This window comes from Prionailurus bengalensis, chromosome E3 (assembly GCF_016509475.1).
Source record: "Prionailurus bengalensis isolate Pbe53 chromosome E3, Fcat_Pben_1.1_paternal_pri, whole genome shotgun sequence".
Lineage (NCBI taxonomy): Eukaryota > Metazoa > Chordata > Mammalia > Carnivora > Felidae > Prionailurus > Prionailurus bengalensis.
In genome coordinates, this window is record NC_057357.1 from 5,220,644 (window position 1) to 5,242,682 (window position 22,039).

The 22,039-nt window shown below is 42.4% G+C and overlaps 1 protein-coding gene across 1 annotated transcript; it reads right to left on the minus strand.

The window, feature by feature from the left end:
* Positions 1 to 416: 416 nt before the first annotated feature.
* On the minus strand, positions 417 to 21,266 carry LOC122471253 (zinc finger protein 33B-like). Its single transcript, XM_043559626.1, has 6 exons — positions 20,749 to 21,266; positions 20,204 to 20,380; positions 19,009 to 19,067; positions 7,712 to 7,853; positions 7,328 to 7,423; positions 417 to 4,411 (listed from the first exon to the last, which is right to left on the minus strand). Exons 1-6 carry the CDS (start codon positions 20,870 to 20,872, stop codon positions 1,746 to 1,748), a joined length of 3,264 nt encoding a protein of 1,087 aa, XP_043415561.1. The 5' UTR covers positions 20,873 to 21,266; the 3' UTR covers positions 417 to 1,745.
* Positions 21,267 to 22,039: the final 773 nt, after the last annotated feature.

A 22,039-nucleotide genomic window follows, 5' to 3' on the forward strand; every position in this document is an offset into this window, starting at 1 on the left:
TCTGGGACCTCTGACATCTCCCCATTAATCTTTGAGTATTTCCTTGTTTTCTGACACAAGAGGTCCCAGCCTCATCCTGGACACTTCAGGGCCCAGGTCTAGAACCAGCTGTCTCTCTAGGGAGCCCTGGTTCCTTGTGTGAGAAATGCTGGCACCATATCTGCTCATCTGTGGGGGGGTGCCATGGCTTCTGGACCCTCGGTGGACACAGCTAAGAGATATACAACTTCTAAAAAATAATGAGCAATACTTTCAATTCATATTTCTCATTATGGCAAGGTTTACACAAATTCTTGTTTTTATGGTCACCTCTTCTCTTAAACTGGGGGTTTGGGCTCTGGTATCTCCAATGGTTTCTTTTTGCCTTATCTTACAATATACAAAAACTGGATCCAAAATAACACCAGGATTACTAATAAAATTAATGAGCCATGTTTATAAGTTTTTGCAGGTCTGTCCTTAAACATATCCCACTGAAAACATACAGTCATAATTCTGCATTCACAAGTTTCTTGTAAAAATTATTTTCCCTGTGCGGTTACCAATTTGATATAAAGATGATTTCTGTTTTCAATTTCAGAATGCTTTTATTTTCTATTTTTGAATATGTAAATAATTTTACATTTATTCAAAAGTCAAAATTTCATAAAAAGGTGTAACAAAAGAAATGTTGCTTCCATCCCTGACTCTAGCATGTTCACTCTTGCCTCCAATTCATTTTATTAGTTTACGGTTTATCCTTGTAGTACTTCCCTTTGCAAAAATAAGCGAGTGTGTGTGTGTGTGTGTGTGTGTGTGTGCGCGCGCGCGCGCAAGTTACTTCCCAACTCTTACACTGAATGTAGCGTGATATATGGTGTTGTGTACTTCCCTTTCCTTAACAGTCTGTTGGGGTATAGTACTTCAAATTTGTCAAACGTATCACTTATAATGCATATTGTACTATAAAAATACAAAGACACACTGGGGGCATTTAGTGTGAGAAAACTGTCCTGATAATTACTAAACCATGGGGAGATACTTCCTACCGACACCAATTTCAACATCTGCTACATAAAGCAAACATACATCATGTGTGTACAAAGCCGTCCTTACTTGGGCACCTCAAGTGTCTCATGCTGTCAGCTGCTGCCATGTGGTTTTCCAAAGGCCTCATACTCCCACAATGAGCATCTTCAAAATCTGGTACCACGTCAGAATTATGACTTCTAGTGCTACATTATCTCTAGAAAAAACAATGTATCCACATATTCCAAATTGATAGAATTCCCCTCAATATTAATTCCTTTCTTCTACAGAGTTTGATTTTTTTCTTTGAACGCTTTCGTGTATGTAAAACATTTATATAGTTCCACTCCAGCATCAATTACCTGGTGGTCAGTAAGCTGTGACTCTGTAAATGCTTTTATACTTTTGTTGCACTCTGTGATTTTAGCCCTGTGACTGATTTCTCTGAGACACAGGTTAGATTCATAGGTAGACGCTAATATACGGGACATTGTTAGGGCTGTCTCTCCACATGAGTTCTTTGATATCTAGTACTGTATGACATGGATACCCCCCCCGACATTCATTCCAGAGAGAGCCCACAAACCCCCGCCCCCTTGTCTTCTGATGCCAATTAAAGACTGAATTTCCACAGGAGAGGGTCTCCACATTATTAAAGTCATAAGGTTTCTCCTGGGTTCTCTTGGTGTGACAAAATTTGACTTCGCTCAGGAGGGTTTTCCATATCTGCTGCATCTTTAGGGTATCTCTCTTGTGTGAATTACCTGATGCTTTGTGAGAGTCGATTTCTTACAGAAGGACTTCCCACATTTGCTACATTCATAGGGCTTCTCCCCCGTGTGTGTGCGCTGGTGAACCGTGAGCGTCGACTTCATACAGAAGGACTTCCCACATCGCTTACACTCATAGGGCTTCTCCCCTGTGTGAGTTCTCTCATGATTAATGAGGTTTGACTTCACATAAAAAGTTTTCCCACATTCCTTACATTCAAAGGGGTTCTTCCCTGTGTGAGTTCTCTGATGGACAGTGAGGTGTGATTTCATACAGAAAGATTTCTCACATTCATTGCATTTATAAGGTTTCTCTTCTGTGTGAGTTCTCTGATGTATGGTTAAGGCTGACTTATAACAGAAAGATTTCCCACATTTGTTACATTCGTGGGGCTTCTCCCCAGTGTGTGTTCTCTGGTGTTCAATGAGGTGTGACTTCTGGAAGAAGGTTTTTTTACATTCCTTACACTCATAGGGTTTCTCCCCTGTGTGTGTTCGCTGATGTTTAGTGAGGTGGGACTTCTGGAAGAAGGTTTTCCCACATTTCTCACATTCATAAGGTTTTTCCCCCGTGTGTATTCTCTGGTGTTGACTGAGGGCTGACTTCATATAGAAGGATTTCCCACATTCGTTACATTTATAGGGTTTCTCCCCAGTGTGAGTCCTCTGGTGTACAGTTAAAGTTGACTTATGGCGAAAGGTCTTCTGACATTCGTTACACTCATAGGGCTTCTCTTCCGAATGTGTCCTCTGATGATCGGTGAGATTGGACTTCATGGAGAAGGCTTTCCCACATTCACTACATACGTGGGGTTTCTTTCCCGTGTGATTTCTCTGATGAATATTAAGAAGTGACTTCACATAGAATGACTTCTCACATTCATTACACTTAAAGGGCTTCTCTCCAGTGTGAGTTCTCTGGTGTATGATGAGGGTTGACTTCATATGGAAGGCCTTCCCACATTTGTCACACTCATGTGGTTTCTCCCCTGTGTGCGTTTTCTGATGTTTAGTGAGGGCTGATTTTTTACAGAAGGACTTCTCGCATTCATTGCATCCATAGGGTTTCTCCCCCGTGTGGGTTCTTTGATGTACTATTAGGATGGAATTCATAGAGAAGGCTTTGCCACACTCGATACATTCATAAGGTTTCAAACCGGTGTGAATTTTCTGATGTTTAGTGAGGTTTGATTTCACACAGAAGGTTTTCCCACATTCCTTACACTCATAGGGTTTCTTCCCTGTGTGAGATACTTGATGGATAATCAGGGCTGATTTATAGCAGAAGGACTTCCCACAATCTGCACATTTATAGGGTTTCTCTTCTGTATGCTTCCCCTGGTGTACATGCAGGGCTGACTTATAGTGGAAGGATTTCCCACACTCATTACATCCATAGGGTCTCTCCCCTGTGTGTGTCCTCTGATGGTCAGCAAACTGTGACTTCTGTAAGAACGTTTTCCCACACTCATTGCATTTGAAAGGTTTCTCCCCCGTATGTGTTTTCTGATGTTTAGTTAAGTTCGATTTCACACAGAAGGATTTCCCACATTCCTTACACTCATAAGGTTTCTCCCCCGTGTGAGTCCTCTGATGATGATTGAAGTTTGATTTTGCGTAGAAGGATTTCCCACACTCCGTACACTGATAGGGCTTCTCTCCTGTGTGAATCCTCTGATGGACTTTGAGGGCAGAGTTATGACGAAAAGACTTGTTGCACTCACTGCACACATACAGCCTCCTTTCTGACTGTGTCCTCTGCTGACCAGGAGGGGCCAATTGAACGGGGGCTGTGTCACACTCACTAGGCTTCTCTCCTGGGTGAGATCCCGGAGGGTCTGTGGGTTGTGATTTCTGAAAAGTTTTCCCACATTTATTACTTTCACATGGTTTCTCTCCTGTGTGTATCTTCTGGTGCTGAGTCAGGTGAGACTCCTGGTAAAAACACTTCCCACAGTGACTACATTCAAAGGTTTTCTCTCCCGTGTGAGTTGCAGGAGGTTGAGTGAGATGGGACTTCTTGCTGAAGTTATTCTCATTTTCATTACATTCTTGGGGTTTCTCCTCCACGTTAACTTTCTGATGTTTTAAGAGGGCTGACTTCTCACACTCTTTGACCTCACAGTGACTCTTCCTTGTGTGAGTTTCCTGAAAGACTTGGTGGGCTGACTCATCACTGATATTTCCCCCATGTTCTGTACAATCAGGGGATTTCTCTTCTGTTTGAGCCCTTGTAGGTGGAATGATGGCTGACTTATTAAGGAAGTTTTCTCCACATTCATCATCTTCAAAAAGTAGCCCCAAAGTTTGAATTTTGTGTTGCTCAGTAAGGTCCTGAGTCTGACTGAGGGATTTCCTGTCTTGGCTATGTGCGTCAGATTTCTTCCCAGTAGGAATATTTTCTTGATTATTATCAAAAAGAAATTTCTCACATGCAGTAATTTCATCAGAGTTCCTACTTGAATGACTTTTATCACTAATAACGGATTCTGAAACATTTTTCAAACTCTTTCCACATGAGTCATACTCACAGGGTGTTTTTCTGCAAACACTCTCTCTCTTCTTAGTCAGAGATTTTTTGTTAATGAGTGAAACTCGCCACAAACATTTATCTTGGTTTTCCTGGCTTCTGTCTATAAGGTCATAAATAAGAAAAATTAAGTCTACTTTAAAGATGTTAACACATTTCCTATGATTACCAAGATCAAGATAATTAACACATCCATCACCTTATGTAGTTAACACAAGTAGACTGTGCGTGTGGTGAGAATGGTCAACATCTACTCTCAACAACTTTCCTCTGTTCTTACCGTCTTAGTCCCCATGCTGTGCATCACACCCCCAGAACTTGAATAAGTCATTTGTGAGAAAAAAAAAATCAAGCTGATCTAAGACAACCATAATAGCATTTAGTGCTAAAAGCAATGGAGAAAGAATGACAAATCCTTCAAGACTAAAAGTAAATCCCAATAGTTTCATACGTAGACAAAATGGTACTCAGGTGAAGTAACGCCAGTGAGTCTGAACATGCAAGAATGCAGGTAAATATTGTTTTCATGAATTCTTAAAGAACCTACTAGAAAATGAACTTCAATCAAGAAATGGTAGGGGTGCCTGGGTGGCTCAGTTAAGCATCCAACCTCGGCTCAGGTCATGATCTCACGGTTTGTGAGACTGAGCCCCATGTCAGGCTCTGTGCTGACAGTGCAAAGTGTGCTTGGGATTCTCCCTCTGCCTCTCTCTCTGCCGCTCCCCAGCTCGCTCTTTCTCTCTCTCTCTCAAAGGAAGGAAGGGAAGAAGGAAAGGAAAGGAAAGGAAAGGAAAGGAAAGGAAAGGAAAGGAAAGGAAAGGAAACAAGAAACAGTAAAATGTAATACAGCAGAAGACTGCTTCTGAGGACTGATTTGTTGAACTGGGAATCAAGCCTGGAAGCAGGGCCTGGCTATGAGAATAGAATGAAAACATAAAGGACTTCAGATCTTAGAATTATTCGATGTTAAATTATAAACGTCCCCAAACCGATCCTCTCCAACCCCCCAGCGCAGTAACACCTCCCACCACCATCATCATGTTGCTCAGATGGAACGCTTGCCTCCCCCCATCACATGCCACATCTGACTCAGCAGCCAATCCTCCTCTCTAAACACGCAGCCCCGCCTCCCCATGTGCACCAGCTCCTTATTCTAAGCCGCCATCACTTCTCATCTGAAGCAATGCAAGCATGTCTCCCCCACTGAAACCCAACAGCCCACACAGCTCACCATCTAGGCTAACCTGACTAGTGCTCTGCTGTCTTTATGACAGGACTTTACTCCTGCAGGAAACTCCTGCCCAGGAAGCTACAGATTGCAAATAATTTTAATGTTCAGTTCAGAAGCTTCCCCAAAACCCTTTTTTTTTTTTAATTTTTCAAATTATTATTTTAGAGAGAGAGTGCTAGCAGGGAAGAAGGGCAGAGGGAGGGAGAGAATCTGAAGCTGGCTCCACGCTCGGTGCAGGGCTCGATCCCACAACCCACAGTGATTGTGACCTGAGCCTAAATCAAGAGTTAGACGCTCAGCTGACTGACCACCTAAACACCCTTTCCCAGAAACCTTTAAAATAAACTGCTTAACTTTCCAATAAATAATAAACTTTTTCTCCAGGACTCTTCAATCCTTGTTGTGTTCACACATCCTGAACTATTACATTAGCATCCTTACCCAATGGTTATCGAGATCCTGTCTGAAACCATACCTTCAAATCCCACAAATAACCTGATTTTGTTCACCCACCTACAAGGTACTACTGAAACTGTCAGGGTGAGCAATAAATCCAAATGTGCCATATTGGCGGGTGATTCCGGCAGCGTGCTCGTGGGGCCAGCCCTGCATACGGTCTCTGTTTCTACTTTTAACCACCACACTCACACCCATCTCTGATCTTCTTGGACAGTAGTGGCCACGGAAATTCTTCTAAAATATTCTTTTGCAGAAATCTGTTAACAGCTGCCCATTTCACCAAAAATGGAGTCAAAGCCCTTACCATGCCCTGTAAAACATCATCTGGGCTCTGGCTGACTCTCTGAAGTCATCCCCTACCAGTGTTCCTCTCAAATGCATCCTTGCAGCCACAGTGGCCCCCAGAGCACTTCCAACAAACACCTGCCACAAGAGCACGGCCCAGGTATTCACTGTGCCTGGAACCCCTAGAATCCACATAACATTCAATTATCTGCTCTAAGGTGGACCTCATCAAAAAGGTTTTCTCTGACCACCTTTTTTTTTTTTAATTTTTATTTTTTTAATGTTTATTTATTTTTGAGAGAGAGAGAGAGAGAGAGAGAGCGTGTGAATAGGGGAGGGGCAGAGAGGGAGACACAGAATCTGAAGTAGCTCCAGGCTCCAAGCTGTCAGCACAGAGCCTGACACGGGGCTCAAACTCATAAACCATGAGATCATGACCTGAGCTGAAGTTGGACGCCTAACCAACTGAGCCACCCAGGTGCCCAGGTGGGTGTCAGAGAGCACACCCCACTCCATCTGCTTTTAGCCTGCTTTAATTGTCTTCATGGGTCTTGTCACCACTTGATAGGTAAATTTTTTAGTTCTATCTATCTTCTCCTGCTAGCTTGTAAGCTCCAAGAGCTCAGGAAGATTGTTACATTTACTGGCTTATCTCCAACACCAAGAACATGAGTGGCACATAGTAGAAATATCTGCAGAAGAATGAATGAATGAATGAATGAATGCACACGTAGGGGGGGAACATAAAAAGAAAATACACCACGAAAATGGAGGAAGATGCACACTAGAGAAAGAAACAGAAGACGCTAAGATGACGCAAGCAAGGGTTCAATACTGGGTATCAGGCAGAAAAGGACAGCACTGGTATTTACAAGTGATGAAGCAGGGCGATTTGGGTGATTGGAGGTCTGCTAGCTCACTGTTCAGCTACTTCCGAAGGCCTCAGGGCCCAAAATAGAACTACTGAGACACACACCAACCTCAGAACCAGCCCATCCGGGACCTGATTTCTGTGGGCTTCATTCTCCATAATGACTAACTCACCTTGATCACCCTGATCTGGGGATTCTCCCCTTGATGGCCACAGCTCTTCTCCTTGCTCCAACTTGAAGATCACCTCTGGTTTGGTGAGGCGACACCCTGTGAGTGGGATACAGGATAAAACTCCTCACGGGCTGCTTGGGTATCAGGGCCCGTGGAGGACGAGGAAGGTGCAGCTTCAGGAGCCACATGATAAAGGTGCCCATTTGAACCTTTCATTAGGGAGGCAGGAACACATCCTTTCTATGCCCAATGCGAACATCTTTGACCCATGAGATGTACACACATTATCACTAAACACTCCTTCAAGGGCCCACAAACTCTGGCAGCTAAGAACAAAGAAAAGAAACGCATGCTATGAGACATTACACAGGGAACACCCCTCACCTACTGAGACTAGGTGGCTGTAGTTCTCCAGCATCACGTCCCGGTACAGCGTCCTCTGTGTGCCTGTCAGTTGTAGCCACTCATCCCAGGTAAAGTCCACAGTCACGTCCTTGAATGACACGGATCCCAGACCAGTGCATTCCTGTTCACACCAAAGAGATCAGTATTAGGTGACATGAAACAGATATGTGAGAACTAACTCTTAACATGTTTACTCTGAGAGTTTACAACAAATATTATACATGTTGCCTACTCTGTTTCTTGTTTTGTTTTTTATTTTGTGGGGTAAACTGGTATGACAGGAAAACCCAGTGTATTAACTTATTAATTCAAATAAAAAAACTACACTTCCTACTGTGTTTCTGAAATTGTCCTACCCTGCCAAGAATATTAAGCTAAATCAGTCCTCTTTTCTTCCCCCTGCCCTTAAGGAGCTTAAGCCTTAGTAAGGAGACAAATCACATTTACAAACACTTACCCTGTAATACGGTATTATGAGAAGTGCATGGGAATCATGTACAGTTAGTGTTAAATAAGGGTAGACAATATGGTTCTATTGTGTATTGTCAGGTTGTGCTTCATCTAGCAGGGGATCTTTGTTAATGTGACACCACTACACAAGCAGAGTCAAGGAGGCATGACAAACACCCAGAAGTGTGACAGGAGAACACGGTGTAGGACTCTAAGAAGATAAAGATCTGCAAAGGTGTTCAGGGACACATTACAGAGTGAGTCTGGGTCTTAGTCCTATAGCTGAGTGTCTCTAAAATACTGTACCCTCACCCTAGCAATAAATTTTTGAGCACCTCCAATTAATTTATTAATAAATAATATATACACCCTGTCAACCCATGCAATAATGATAGGCTTAATTTAACTTTTTTTTTCCCCCTGGCTAAAAGTTAAATGTAGACAATTGACTGTTTCCTTCCTACTGGAGCATCCTAGACCCTCTATAGGCGGGAGGTACGACACTCAAGATAATGAGGAGCCAGTAAGGATTGAAAGCAATCACTGTCACAGATGCAATGTTTACACTGAAACACAAGACAGATCTCAAATCAAAAACTTCCAAAAACCCGACTTTAAAACTTAAGGTACCAGGAAAAGAAGAAGTTAAACCAAAACCCAGCTGAAAGAAATAATAAAATCAGAACAGAAATAAACAAAATAGAAAAACAACAGATAAAATGAAAATAAAAGCCGGTTTTTCAAAGAGATAAACAAAATGGATAAACTTTTACCTAGACGAACTAAGAAAAAACAGCAAAGTCTCAAATTACTAACATCGCTAAAGAATAAGGACATTACTCCCAATTTTGCAGAAATAAAAAGGCTTATAAGACATTACTATGAACTACAGTGTGCCAAAACACTGGAAAACCAAGAGGAAATGGATAGATTACCAGAAACACAAAACCTAGCAAGACTAAATCAGGAGAAAAATAGATGATCTGAACAGAACTGTAACTAGGAAGGAGACTGGGTGAGAAATGAGGAATATAGGGACAAATACAAGTCCAGGACCTCTATCAAAAATTCAAAGAAGAGCTAAATTACAATCCTTCTCAAACTTTTCCAGAAAACTGAAGAGGACTGAACACTTCCTAACTCATTCTGTGAGACCAGCATCACCATGATACCAAAGCCAGAAAAAGACACTGCAAGAAAACTACAGACCATTATCCTTTACGTACAGATGCAAAATCCTCAACAAAATTCTAGCAAACCAAATTCAGCAGTATATTAAAAGTACTACATACCATAACCAAGTAGTTTATTCCTGGAATGTGAAGATAGTTCAAAATATGAAAACCAATCAACATCATATACACTGACTGAAGGAAAAAAAAACCATACGATAATCTCAACTGATGGAGAAGCATCTGACAAAATCCAGTACCCCTTCTTCATGAAAAAACACTCAATAAACTGTGAATAGTAAGAACCTACCTCAACATAATAAAAGTAATACATGGAAAACCCACAGAAAACATCACATTCAGTGGTGAAAGAAAGTTTTTCCTCTAAGACCAGGAACAAGACAAAGATGCCCAATTTTCACCACTTCTATTCAATATAGTACTGGAAATTCTAACCAGAGCAATTATGCAAAAAAAAAAAAAAAAAAGAGAGAAGATATTCAAATCAGAAAGGAAGAAGTAACATTACAGCTATTTGCAAATAGTATGATCTTGTATGCAGAAAACCCTAAAGAGTCCACAAAAAAACTGAGCTAATAAAAGAATTCAGCAAAGTAGCAGGAAGGATACAAAGTCAACACGCAAAAAACAGTTCCATTTATTTTTTTTTTATTTTTTTTTTTTAAATTTTTTTTCAACGTTTTTTTATTTATTTTTGGGACAGAGAGAGACAGAGCATGAACTGGGGAGGGGCAGAGAGAGAGGGAGACACAGACTCGGAAACAGGCTCCAGGCTCCGAGCCATCAGCCCAGAGCCCGACGCGGGGCTCGAACTCACGGACCGCGAGATCGTGACCTGGCTGAAGTCAGACGCTTAACCGACTGCGCCACCCAGGCACCCCAAAACAGTTCCATTTCTATACACTAACAACAATTTGAAATGGAAGTTATAAAAACAATCCCATTTACAATAACATCAAAAAGAATAAAATACTAGGAGTTAACAAAGGAGGTGAAAATTTGTACAATAAAAGCTACATAACACTGCTTAAAGAAATTAAAGACGTAACTAGATAGGAACACACCCCACATTCATGGATTGGAGGACATAACATTGCAAAGGTGTCAAGATGCTACCTAAAGCAATCTACAGAATCAACACAATCCCTATCAAAATCCCAATGATTTTTTTTTTTACAGAAATAGAAAAACTCTTTTTAAAATTCCCATGGAATCTCAAGGGACCCCAAATAACCCAAAACAATCTTGAAAAAGAAGAGCTGGAGGACTCATATTTCCTGACTGCAAAACTCACTACAAAGCTACAGAAATCAGAACAGTGTGGCACAGGCAATAGACAGACATATAGACAAATGGAATAGAGAGCCCAGAAATAAAACCTCACATACAAGGTCAGATAGTTTTTTGTAAAAGTGCCAAGACCATGAAGTGGGTAAAAGACAGTTTTTTTCAACAAATGGCACTGGGAATACTGGGTATCCACATGCAAAAGAATGAAGTTGGAACCCTATTTAACACCACAGACAAAAATTAAAGTGGATCAAAGACCTAAATGTAAGATTTAAAACTATAAAACTCTTAGAAAAAAACTTAAGGCAAAATCTTTATGACACTATACCTGGCTATAATTTTCTGGATAGGACATCACAACAAAAGCGTAGGCAACAAAAGAAAAAACAGATAAATTGAACTTCCTGAAAATTACAAAGTCTGTGCGTGAAAAGACACTCTCAACAGAGTAAAATGCAACCCACAGAATGGGCCAAAATATTTGCAAGTAATATATCTGATAAGGTGTTAATACCCAGAATACATAGAGAACTCCTAAAGCAAAACAACAACAAACCACAAACATCCAGTTCAAAAATGGGCAAAGGACTTCAGCATTTTCCAAAGAAGATACACAAATGGCCAATAAACACGAGAAGATGCTCAACATCACTGAGCATTACAGAAATGCAAATTAAAACTACAATGAAATACCACCTTGCACCCATTAGGTTATGATAATACACACACACACACACACACACACACACACACCCAAGTGCTGGAGAGGATGTAGAGATAGGGGATCCCCTGTGCACTGTTGGTGGGGATGTGAAATAGTACAGCCATTATGGAAGGGTGTGGCAGTTCTGCAAAAAAGTTAAAAACAGAATTACCGCATGACCCAGAAATTCTGCTTCTGGATATAGACCCAAAAGAATTGAAAGCGGGATTGTGAAGAAATGTTTGTACACCTGTATTTATAGCAGCATTATTCACAATAGCTATAATGTGGAAACAACCCAGGTATTCCTCAACAGATGAACAGATAAGCAAATGTGTTATATACACAAAATAGAATATTATTTATCCTTAAAAAGGAAGGATATTCTGACACATGCTATAATATAGATGAACCTTTAAGACATTAAGTTAAGTGAAATAAGCCAGCCACAAAAAGACCGATACTGTATGACATCATTTACATGAGCTAAATATATAGGAATATAGACATAGATATAAATATATAAATAGATATAAATATATAAATAGATATAGATATAGATATAAATATAAATATAGACATAGATATAAATATATAAATATATCAGATATCAGAATAGTCAATATCATAGACAGAGAATAGTGGTTGCCAGAGACAAGAGGAAGGGAGGAATACAGTTATTGTTCAATGGGCACAGAATTTCAGTTTTATAAGATTAAAAGAGTTACGGGGATGGATGGTGGAGATGGCTGCACAACATTATGAATGTACTTGTTTAATACCACTTAAAAATAATTAGAATGGTAAATTTTATATGCCACAATAAAAAAATTGGGGAAAATTTCATTGAAGAGTGAACCCCCATCAAATGTACATGGCTGGAGAAAGATACACTATGCTAATACTAATCAAAAGAAAGCAGGCGGGCCTATATTATTTTCAGGCTCAGCAGACTTTAATAAAAGTTCTCAAGGATAAAGAGAGGCTTTCATGATGATAAAAGGGTCAATTCTCCAAGAAAAGATAATAATCCTCAATATGTATGTGCCTAACAACAAAATGTCAAATATGTTAAAACTGACAGAACTCCAAGGAAAAAGAGGTGAATCCACCCTTACATAGCTGGAGACTTCAACATTATTCTACCAGAAATGGACAGATCCAGCAGGCAAAAAATCAGTAAGAGAGTTGAACTCAACAACACCATCGGTCAACTGGATCTAACGTCTATAGACTACTCCATCCGACAGAAGCAGAATACATTCTTCTCCAGTTCACCTGGAACATTCACCAAGACGGACCACATTCTGGGCCATAAAACACACCTTAATTAATTAAGAGGAAATAGAAGTCATACAATTTCTGCCCCCAGACCACAGTGGAATTAAACTATACAGCAATAACAGAAAGATAACTGAAAAACTCCAGAATACATGAAGATCAAACAACACACTTCTAAATAACACACGGGTGAAAGAAGAAATCTCAAAAGAAATTTAAAATAGTTTGTACTAAATGAAAAATAAAACACAATTTATCAAATATTTGTGCAATGCAGCCAGAGCAATACAGCAAAATGTATAGCATTTAGTGCATAGTCAGAAAAGAAGAAAGATCTAAAATCAATCACCTAAGATTCCACCTTAGGAAACTGGAAAAAGAGCCACAAACCAAAAGAGAATAGAAGAAAAAGAAACAATAAAAATTAGAGTAGAAATCAAATGGAAATTTCAAAAGAAATTGAAAAATTGAAATCAATAGGGGAAAAAAAAAAGTCAATGAAACCCAAAGCTGATTCTTTGAAAAGATCCAAGAAAAAAAAAATCAATAAACCTCTATCTAGGCTTTCTATGAAAAAAAGAGAGGACACAAAGTACTAAGATGTGAAATCAGAGAGAGGATATAGTGATATCCTAGGGATATTAAAAGATCCTAGGGATGTTAAAATAATAATAGAGGAATACAATGAATAACTCTGCCCGCAAATTTGATAACTGCATGAAGTTATTCAAAGACACAATCTGCCAAACACACAAGAAGAAATACACCAATCTAAATAAGTCTATATCTGTCAAAGAAATTGAGTCAATAATTAATAATCTCCCAAAACAGAAAGCACCAAGCTTAGATGCGTTTACTGGTGAATTCTACCAAACACTTAAGGAAGAAATTATACTACTTCTCTACAATCTCCTTTACAAGATAGAAACAGAGAGGGCGCCCGGGTGGCTCAGTCAGTTAAGTGTCTGACTCTTGATTGCGGCTCAGGTCATGGTCTCAGGTCGTGATACTGAGCCGGCGTCAGGCTCCATGCTAGCTGGGGAAGTCTGCTTAAGATTCTCTCTCTCCCTCTCCCTCTCCACCTCCCTGGGTTCATCATGCATGTGCACTCTTTCTCTCTCTCTAAAAAAGAAAAAAGAAACAGAGTGGAATAGTTCCTATTTCATTCTATGTGGCCATCACTACCCTAATATTAAAATAAGACAGACATTCCAAGAAAACTACACACCAATATCTCTCATCAATGTAGAAGCAAAATCCTCAATAAAATATTAGCAAAACAAGTCCAACAATGTATAAAAAGAGTTATGTATCACAACCAAGTAGTATTTTTCCCAGATACACAAGGCTGGTTAAATATTTAAAATCAACTAAGGTAAACCCATTTCATCAACAGACTAAAGAAGAAAAATCACATGACCACATCCATAGATGCAGACAAAGCATCTGAAAAACGATAAAAACTCTCGATAAACTAGGAATACAGAGAAAGGTCCTCAACTTGATAAAGAATACCTACCAAAACCTACAGCTAACACCATACTTAATGGTGAGGAACTAGAAGCTTGGGAACTGATTGGGAAGGAAGAAATAAGGTGTCTTTGTTCACAGATGACATGTTCATCTATGTAGAAAATCCAAAAGAATTAACAAAAAAAGTCCTGAAGCTATTAAGTGATTATAGCAAGTTTGCAGAATACAAGGTTAATATACAGCAGTCAACTGTTCTCCCTTATAACGGCAATGAATAAGTGGAATTTGAAATTAAAAACATAATTTCATGTACATTTTCACTGAGAAAAAAATGATACTTGGGGGGCACCTGGGTGGCTCAGTCGGTTGAGGGTCCGACTTCGGCTCAGGTCATGATCTCACAGTTCGTGGGTTTGAGCCCCACGTCAGGCTCTGTGCTGACAGCTCAGAGCCTGGAGCCTGCTTCCAATTCTGTGTCTCCCTCTCTCTCTCTGCCCCTCCCCTGCTCATGTTCTGTCTCTCTCTCTCTCATAAAAAAAATAAACTTAAAAAAATTTTTTTAAATGGTACTTGGGTATAAATCTAACAAAATATATACAAAATATGTATGAGGAAAATCATAATCTCTGATGAAACAAATACAAAACTAAATAAGTGGAGAGTTAGCCCATGTTTGTGGACAGGAGGACTCAATGTTGTCAAGGTATCAGTTCTTCCCAACTTGATCTTTAGCTTCAATCCTAATCAATCCTAATCCTCCTAATCAAAATCCCAGCAAGTTATTTTGTGGATATCAACAGACTCTAAAGTTTATACATAAAGGCAAAAACCTACAGTGGCCAATATAATATTGAAAGCAAGGAACAAAGTTGGAAGACCAACACTACCTCACCCCAAGTCTTATATAAAGCTGTAGTAATCAAGGCACCTGCTACTGGTGAAAGAATGGAACAAAACAGAGATCCCAGAAATAGACCTCCATAAATACAGTCAGCTGATCTTTGACAAAGGAGCAAAGACAGTCTTTTCAACAAATAGCCCTGCAATAATTGGAAATCCACGTGCCAAAAAATTAATCTACATTCAGATCTTACATCTTTCCCAAAAATTAACTCAGAATGGGTCACAGACCTAAATGTAAAATACAAAGCCATACGACTCCTAGAAGACAAAACAGAAGAAAATCTAGACTTTGGGTTTGGAGATGACTTTTTATATACAACTTCAAAGGCATAATCCACAAAACAAAGAACTGATGAACCAGACTTCATTAAAATTAAAACTTCCACTCTGTGAAAGACATTGTCAAGAGAGTAAGAAGACAAGCCACAGACTGAAAGAAAATATTTGCAATAAAAATATCTGGTAAGGGACTGTTACCCAAAATATACGAAGAACTCTTAAAACTTAACAATAAGCGGGGCACCTGGCTGGCTCACTCAGAAGAGCATGTGACTCTTAATGTTAGGGTCATGAGTTCAAGCCCCATGTCAGGTGTAGAGATTATTAAAATAAAATATATAAACCTAAAAAAAAAAAACTCCACACTAAGAAAACAAACAACCTGAGACCTGCAGGGACACCTCACCAAAGACACACAGATAGCAAATAAGCACATAAAAAGGTGCTCCTGGGGCGCCTGGGTGGCTCAGTCGGTTGAGCGTCTGACTTCGTTGAGCATCTGACTTCGGCTCAGGTCATGATCTCACAGTCTGTGGGTTCAAGCCCCGCGTCAGGCTCTGTGCTAACAGCTCAGAGCCTGGAGCCTGTTTCCAATCCTGTGTCTCCCTCTCTCTCTGCCCCTCCCCCAGTCTCACGTTGTCTCACTTTGTCTCACTCTGTCTCTCAAAAATAAATAAATATAAAAAAAATTTTTTTAAAGGTGCTCCATATATCATTAGAGAAATGAAAATTAAAATACCACCACACACCTATTAGTATGACCCAGATCCAGAACATTGATAACACCACATGCTGGTCAGGATGGAAAACAACAGGAATTTTCATTCAGTTCTGGTGGGAACGCAAAATGGTATAGCTAGCGTGGACAAGTTTGATGGGTTTCTTATGAAACTAAACATACTCTTACCATATGATCCAGCAATCACACTCCTTGATATTCACTCCATGAAGTTAAAACTTGTGTCCACATAAAAACCTGCACGTGGACATTTATTCCAGCTTTGTTCACTACTGCCAATACTTGGAAGCAACCCAGATGTTTCAGTGGGTGATGGATAACTACACTGTGGCCCATCCAGACAGCAGGGTATTATTCAGAGCTGAAATGAAATGAGCTATCAAGCTATGAAAAGACAGACAGGAATCTTTTTTTTTTTTAATGTTTATTTATTTTCGAGAGAGAAAGACAAGGTGTGAGCAGGGGAGAGGCAGAGAGAGAGGGAGACACAGAATCCAAAGCAGGCTCTAGGCTCTGAGCTGTCTGCACAGAGCCCTACGTGGGGCTCGAACCCACAGACCATGAGATCATGATCTGAGCTGAAGTCAGACGCTTAACTGACTGAGCCACCCAGGTGCCCCTTCAGGAATCTTAAATGCATACCACTAAGTGAAAAAAGCCTGTCTGAAAAGGCTACATACTGTACAATCCCAACTATATGACATTCTGGAAAAGGCAAAACTATGAGGACAATGAAAATATCAGTGGTTGCCAGGGGGAGGGAGAAGGGAGGGATGAATAGCACAGAGGATTTCTAAGCACAGTGAAAATGCAGTTGGCCTCTGAACATAGGTTTATACTGCATGGGTCTACTTATACTCAGATTTTTTTTTCTCTTTAAATTTTTATTTACTTTGAGAGAGAGAACATGAGCTGGGGAGGGACAGAGAGAGATACAGAGAGAGAGAATCCCAAGCAGGCTTCATGCTGTCAGTGCAGAGCCCAATGCAGGGCTCAACCTCTTGAAGCGGGAGATCATGACGTCAGCCAAAATCAACAGTCGGATGTTTAACTGAGTGAGCCACCCAGGTACCCCTGATGTTTTTCAATAAATTCAGTACTACAAATATGTTTTCTCTTCCTTATGAGTTTTTAATGACAGTTTCTTTTTCTCTAGCTTATTTATATTGTAAGAATATAGTATATAATACAGGTAACATAAAAATATGTGTTAATTGACTGTTTATGTTACTAGTAAAGCTTCCAGTCTATTAATAGTTGAGTTTGTGGGGGGAGAGAGCTAAAAGCTATGTGTAAATCTCTGACTGAACGAGGTATTGGTGCACCTAATCCCCAAGTCGCTCAAGGGTCAACGGTACGCTGTATGATATCGTAATTGGGTATACATGTTACACATTTGTCAAAAATCCACAGTGTGAACACCAAGAGTGAACCCTAAGGTAATCTATGGACTTTGGATGATTATGATGTATTAATGTAGGTTCATCAATTACAACAAATGCACCTCTCTGGGAGGGGGGGATGTTGATAATGGGGAAGGCTGGGGGTGGGGGGTAGGAGTACATGAGAAATCTCTGTACCTTCCACTCGATTTTGGTGGAAACCTAACGCTGCTCTAACAAAAACCAAATCCTTAAAGCAACAACAACAAAACTCCACCTTGTATGATCCGAGACAGCATTCAGGGAAGGGAAAGGACACCCTAGTTCTCCCGGATGGCCCTGCTGGGTTCCCAGGTAGGATGGTTACCAAGTAAGAGCAGAGTATGAGGCACCTGGGTGGCTCAGTCGGTCAAGTGTTCGACTTCAGCTCAGGTCATGATCTGGCACGGTTCATGAGTTCGAGCCCCACATCAGGCTCTGTTGCTGACAGCTCAGAACCTGGAGCCTGCTTCGGATTCTGTGTCTCCCTCTCTCTCTGCAACTCCCTCCCCCACTCATGCTCTGTCTCTCTCTCAAAAATAAACATTAAAAAAATTGTTTTAAAAAGGAAGTTCTGATATAGGCTATAGCATGCATGAACCCTGAAAACATTTTAAGTGAAAGAAGCCAGACACAAAAGAATAAAGACTGTGTGACTGCACTTAAATAAAATATCTAGAATAGGGAAATTCATAGAAACAGAAAGCAGTTTTGGGTACCACTAGCTGGGGGGTGGGGGGAGATCGGGGGTTACTGCTTAAGGATTACAGAGATGTGTCTGGGGAGATGAAAAAGTTTTGAAAATCATGGTGATGGCTGCACAACACTGTGAGTGTAATTAATGCCACTGAACTGTATGCTTATGGTTAAATGGTTAAAATGACGAATTTTGTTATATACACTTTACCAAAAGAAAAGAAACGTGAACGGATAGGGCACAAGCATTTGCCAAAGACTGTGAGTTTGAACAATCTACTGTCCAACTGTGCAATTTAACAAGTTAAAAAAGAACCAGTCGTCCGTTTCTTTCATTCCTCCAGACAGCCTTCGGGTTTTGTCCCCAGATCAGAGCGGACGTTTGGACAGCTCTCCAGACTCCGACACCACTGTAGTCCCTGATAAAACCTGAGTTCTGACCTCCACTTCCAATGAGAAATGATTACAGGCAACCAGGGGCTCAATGCAAGGTTCCTCACTACCTGAAGAACTTCAAAGACATTTTTTCCAGACTCCAGAGTCACTAAGTCTCTCTGTCCCAGGAAAAAACTGCCTGGTCTCTCTTTGTGGTCACTGAAAATCCTGCGTAGATCAGGAAGCTCAAAGATAAACGTGTGGGTCACCTCTGATGACTGTAGGGTCGGTCCCGTGACCTGCAGCCAACTGCTCGCTGCCTGCTAGACAGATGCCACCCACTCATTCTTCATTGGCCCTGAAATACTTTTCCTCTATTTCCACTCTTCTGCAATAATGTGTGAACACATTTACAAAAACCACAAAACCTGCTGGAAAAAGAAATCAAGAATAAAGAAAAGAAAAGAACTCACCTGGGATTTGTTCATTTTCCGTTGTACTCGGAAGAGCATCAAAACCTGGAAAGACGTACCTGTAAGAGAAAGACAGAGGAACAGGATAATGAGAGCCGGCTGGCCCTGCAGCATCTGGATTCTTGTACAAACTTCTGCACACAGGCTGGGTAACCTCTGATGGTGGAGAAGAGAAGGAAGGTGACATCTGTCCCTCTGTGACTCCTGCAATGTTTCCTACTGCTTTAACTATGCCGCCCCCCCCCCCAACACAGAAACGTTAAAAACGGAGCTATTATTAAGCAAATTCTGGCACGTCAAAAAAATGAAATACAAGGTCTTCATTCAACCTGACGTTGTTGGGGCCCCTGGGTGGCTCAGTCGGTTGAGCGTCTTGATTTCAGCTCAGGTCATGATCTCACAGTTCATGAGTTCGAGCCCCACATCAGGTTCTGTGCTGACAGCTCAGAGCCTGGAGCCTGCTTCGGATTCTGTGTCTCGCTCGCTCTCTCTGCCCCTCCTCCGTTCATGCTGTCTCAAAAATAAACATTAAAAATTTTTTTTTAATAAATAAATAAATAAATAATAAAAAAAAAATAAACCTGACGTTGCAGGGGATAACAAATCCTAAAGATTGTTTTGTGTCTCTGATTTACTAGATAACGTTCACCCCCTGGGTAGGAGAATCCTCCAAGCTTTAGAAAAAGGCACAGGTGCCTTGAATGCAGGTCTTCTAAAAACGTGTTTCTTCTAATTGGACTGATGCTTCTCAAAAGGATCTTTTAGGAGTAAACTTGCTTTGATGGGACTGTGAGGACAGCACCAAGCTTGGAGTCAGGGACTCTGGCTTCTATTCCCTCTTGTTAATCCTAAATACGCCGTTTCCTCTGTCAGGATCTTTCCCCCACTTCTGCCAGATGAGACAAAAATAGAAAGAAAGGAAAAATCCTGGCAAACCTTCCCTGAACTACTACTCTTGAGCCTGTAAGATCGGCACACGAGAGCGCACCTCCACAGGCCCGACGCGGTGAAAGCTGCCCAGCTTCTGGAAAGAATCGGTGGAGAACGAAGGGAGGCAAGAGAGCATTTGGGGGGCGGTTGAAAAGAAAAGCTGCCCGGCTGTAGAACTCCTAGCGTCCCGCCAACCAGGCGACACTTCTCCCCACGGTCTGTCCCTCGCCACCACCTGGCCCCAGCTGCCGGCAAAGTGACTCACAGCATCTGAATGCGGTGAAATCCCCGGAGCCCTGCCCCCCTTTGCTTCTTTTCCGCGTTTCTTCCGCCTTTCTCTTCTGAGGTTCCGACGGGCTCTGATGCGTTCTTCCCGGCGGGATTCCTGCGCCCGCGGCCCGGTCCTTCCTGCCTCCGTGAAGCTGCTTTGTTCCAGGAGAGCCTAGGGGACAGACACCCCCTGGCTGGCACCTTCACCAGGGGCCCCGGACCCGCCTCCCCGAGAACACACAGCGCCTGTCAGGGAGCGCAAAGCAGGGGGCTGAGGACAAAGGCAGGCGGGCCGCCGCGAAGCGCCCTCAGCCCCCGGACAGCGCAGATTTGGGGAGCACCCTCGGCCCCCGGCCGGCAGGACCCCCGCGGCTCCCCGGGGACCCATATTCTACGGACCCAGGGAGATACGAAAGGAGCCCCGGGATGCACACCGCCGCGGGGCGCGCGCGCGCGCGCGTGTGTGTGTGTGTGACCACAATACATTTGGGTCCGACGGGTGCACGGCGGGCAGCGCGCGACACCCGGTCCCCGTCCTACCTCCGAGAAGCGGTCGAGCCGCCTCGGCGCCTACGAGGACGGAGACCCCGCGGCGAGCGCGGCTTCCTCCCAAAACGCCGCACTTGCTGCGCGTTCGCTCGGGGCCCTCCAGAGGCGCCCCCATTCGGTGTCGACTCGGCCCCCGCCGGGGTGGCGGGGGAGGAGGGGCGGCGTGAGCGGGCCCCGAGCGAACCCGAAGCCTCCCTCCCCACGCCCCACGCCGCAGCCTCAGGCCGTCCGCGCGGACCACGGTCCGGACCTCCCGGACCTCCCGGACCCACCGCCCGCCTTCGCGCCGCCGCACCCGAGTAGGGCCCGGGACCGCCGGCACGCTCCGCGGAGGAGAAACGCGGCGCGCCTGCGCACTAAGCACGACGCCGGCCCGGCCACGCGCACCGCCCACCCCGCGGGACACTCCGCCCACGTGCGGGGGCGTGGCCTGATAGGGCCCGCCCCTTTCCCCGCCCCCAACACCTGGACTCCCTCCCCACCCGGCTCCTACGTCACCCTGACTCCCTCTCTGCCCCTCCCCCACGTCACCCAACTCCCACCCCATCCTTCCCTTCCCCCACATCGCCCCACTCCCATTCCGCCCCCACGTCACCCCCAGTTCCCCATGTTTCCCCCCCCAACCCCAGCTCCGCGACCTCTCCTGCCAGGAGGTGAGGGGCCTCAAAGCCACCAAACAAGGGAGAGATTCGTGAATACAGATGCAAATTTTAACGAAATTAGTCCTTGCAATCAATTGCCCAGCCAAGCAATTGGATAATAATGAAATAACCTCCAATGATGTATATATATGAATCTTGTTCAATTTAGTTGCACTAGAAAAATAATGGAAGCAATATAAATTTAGACAATTTAAGTGTCTAATCAATGAATATGAAAAATACATTGGGGAAGGTGGTAGCCATTCAAAACTATAATGTAAGGTAAATAACTCACGTGTAACAATGTTCGTGATCCATTTTGGAATCAAAATATAGTTGAAGATACAGGGCGCCTGGGTGGCTCAGTGGGTTGAGTGTTCAACTTTTGATTTCAGCTCAGGTCAGGATCCCAGGGTTGTGGGATCTGCGCTGAGTGTGAAGCCTGCTTGAGATTCTCTCTCTCTCCCTCTGCCCCTCTGCCCCTCTCCCCTGTGCACGTACATTCTCTCTCTGATAGATACATGGATAGATAGATGGATAGATAGATAGATTCCAAGATAGAAGATAGGGTCCTTTTTTAATGTGCCTATGTGCTGTAGAGAATATAAACAAATATGTGGGTTTTTTTTTTTAATGTTTAC

Excerpts from the sequence above, each read along its gene's own strand:
- LOC122471253 (XM_043559626.1), bottom strand. The coding sequence starts at position 20,872 with ATGGGGGCGCCTCTGGAGGGCCCCGAGCGAACGCGCAGCAAGTGCGGC. Across the intron at positions 7,854-19,008 it reads GGAAAATGAACAAATCCCAG|GAATGCACTGGTCTGGGATC; the intron begins GTGAGTTCTTTT and ends TGGTGTGAACAG. Across the intron at positions 7,424-7,711 it reads CAGCCACCTAGTCTCAGTAG|GGTGTCGCCTCACCAAACCA; the intron begins GTGAGGGGTGTT and ends TCCCACTCACAG.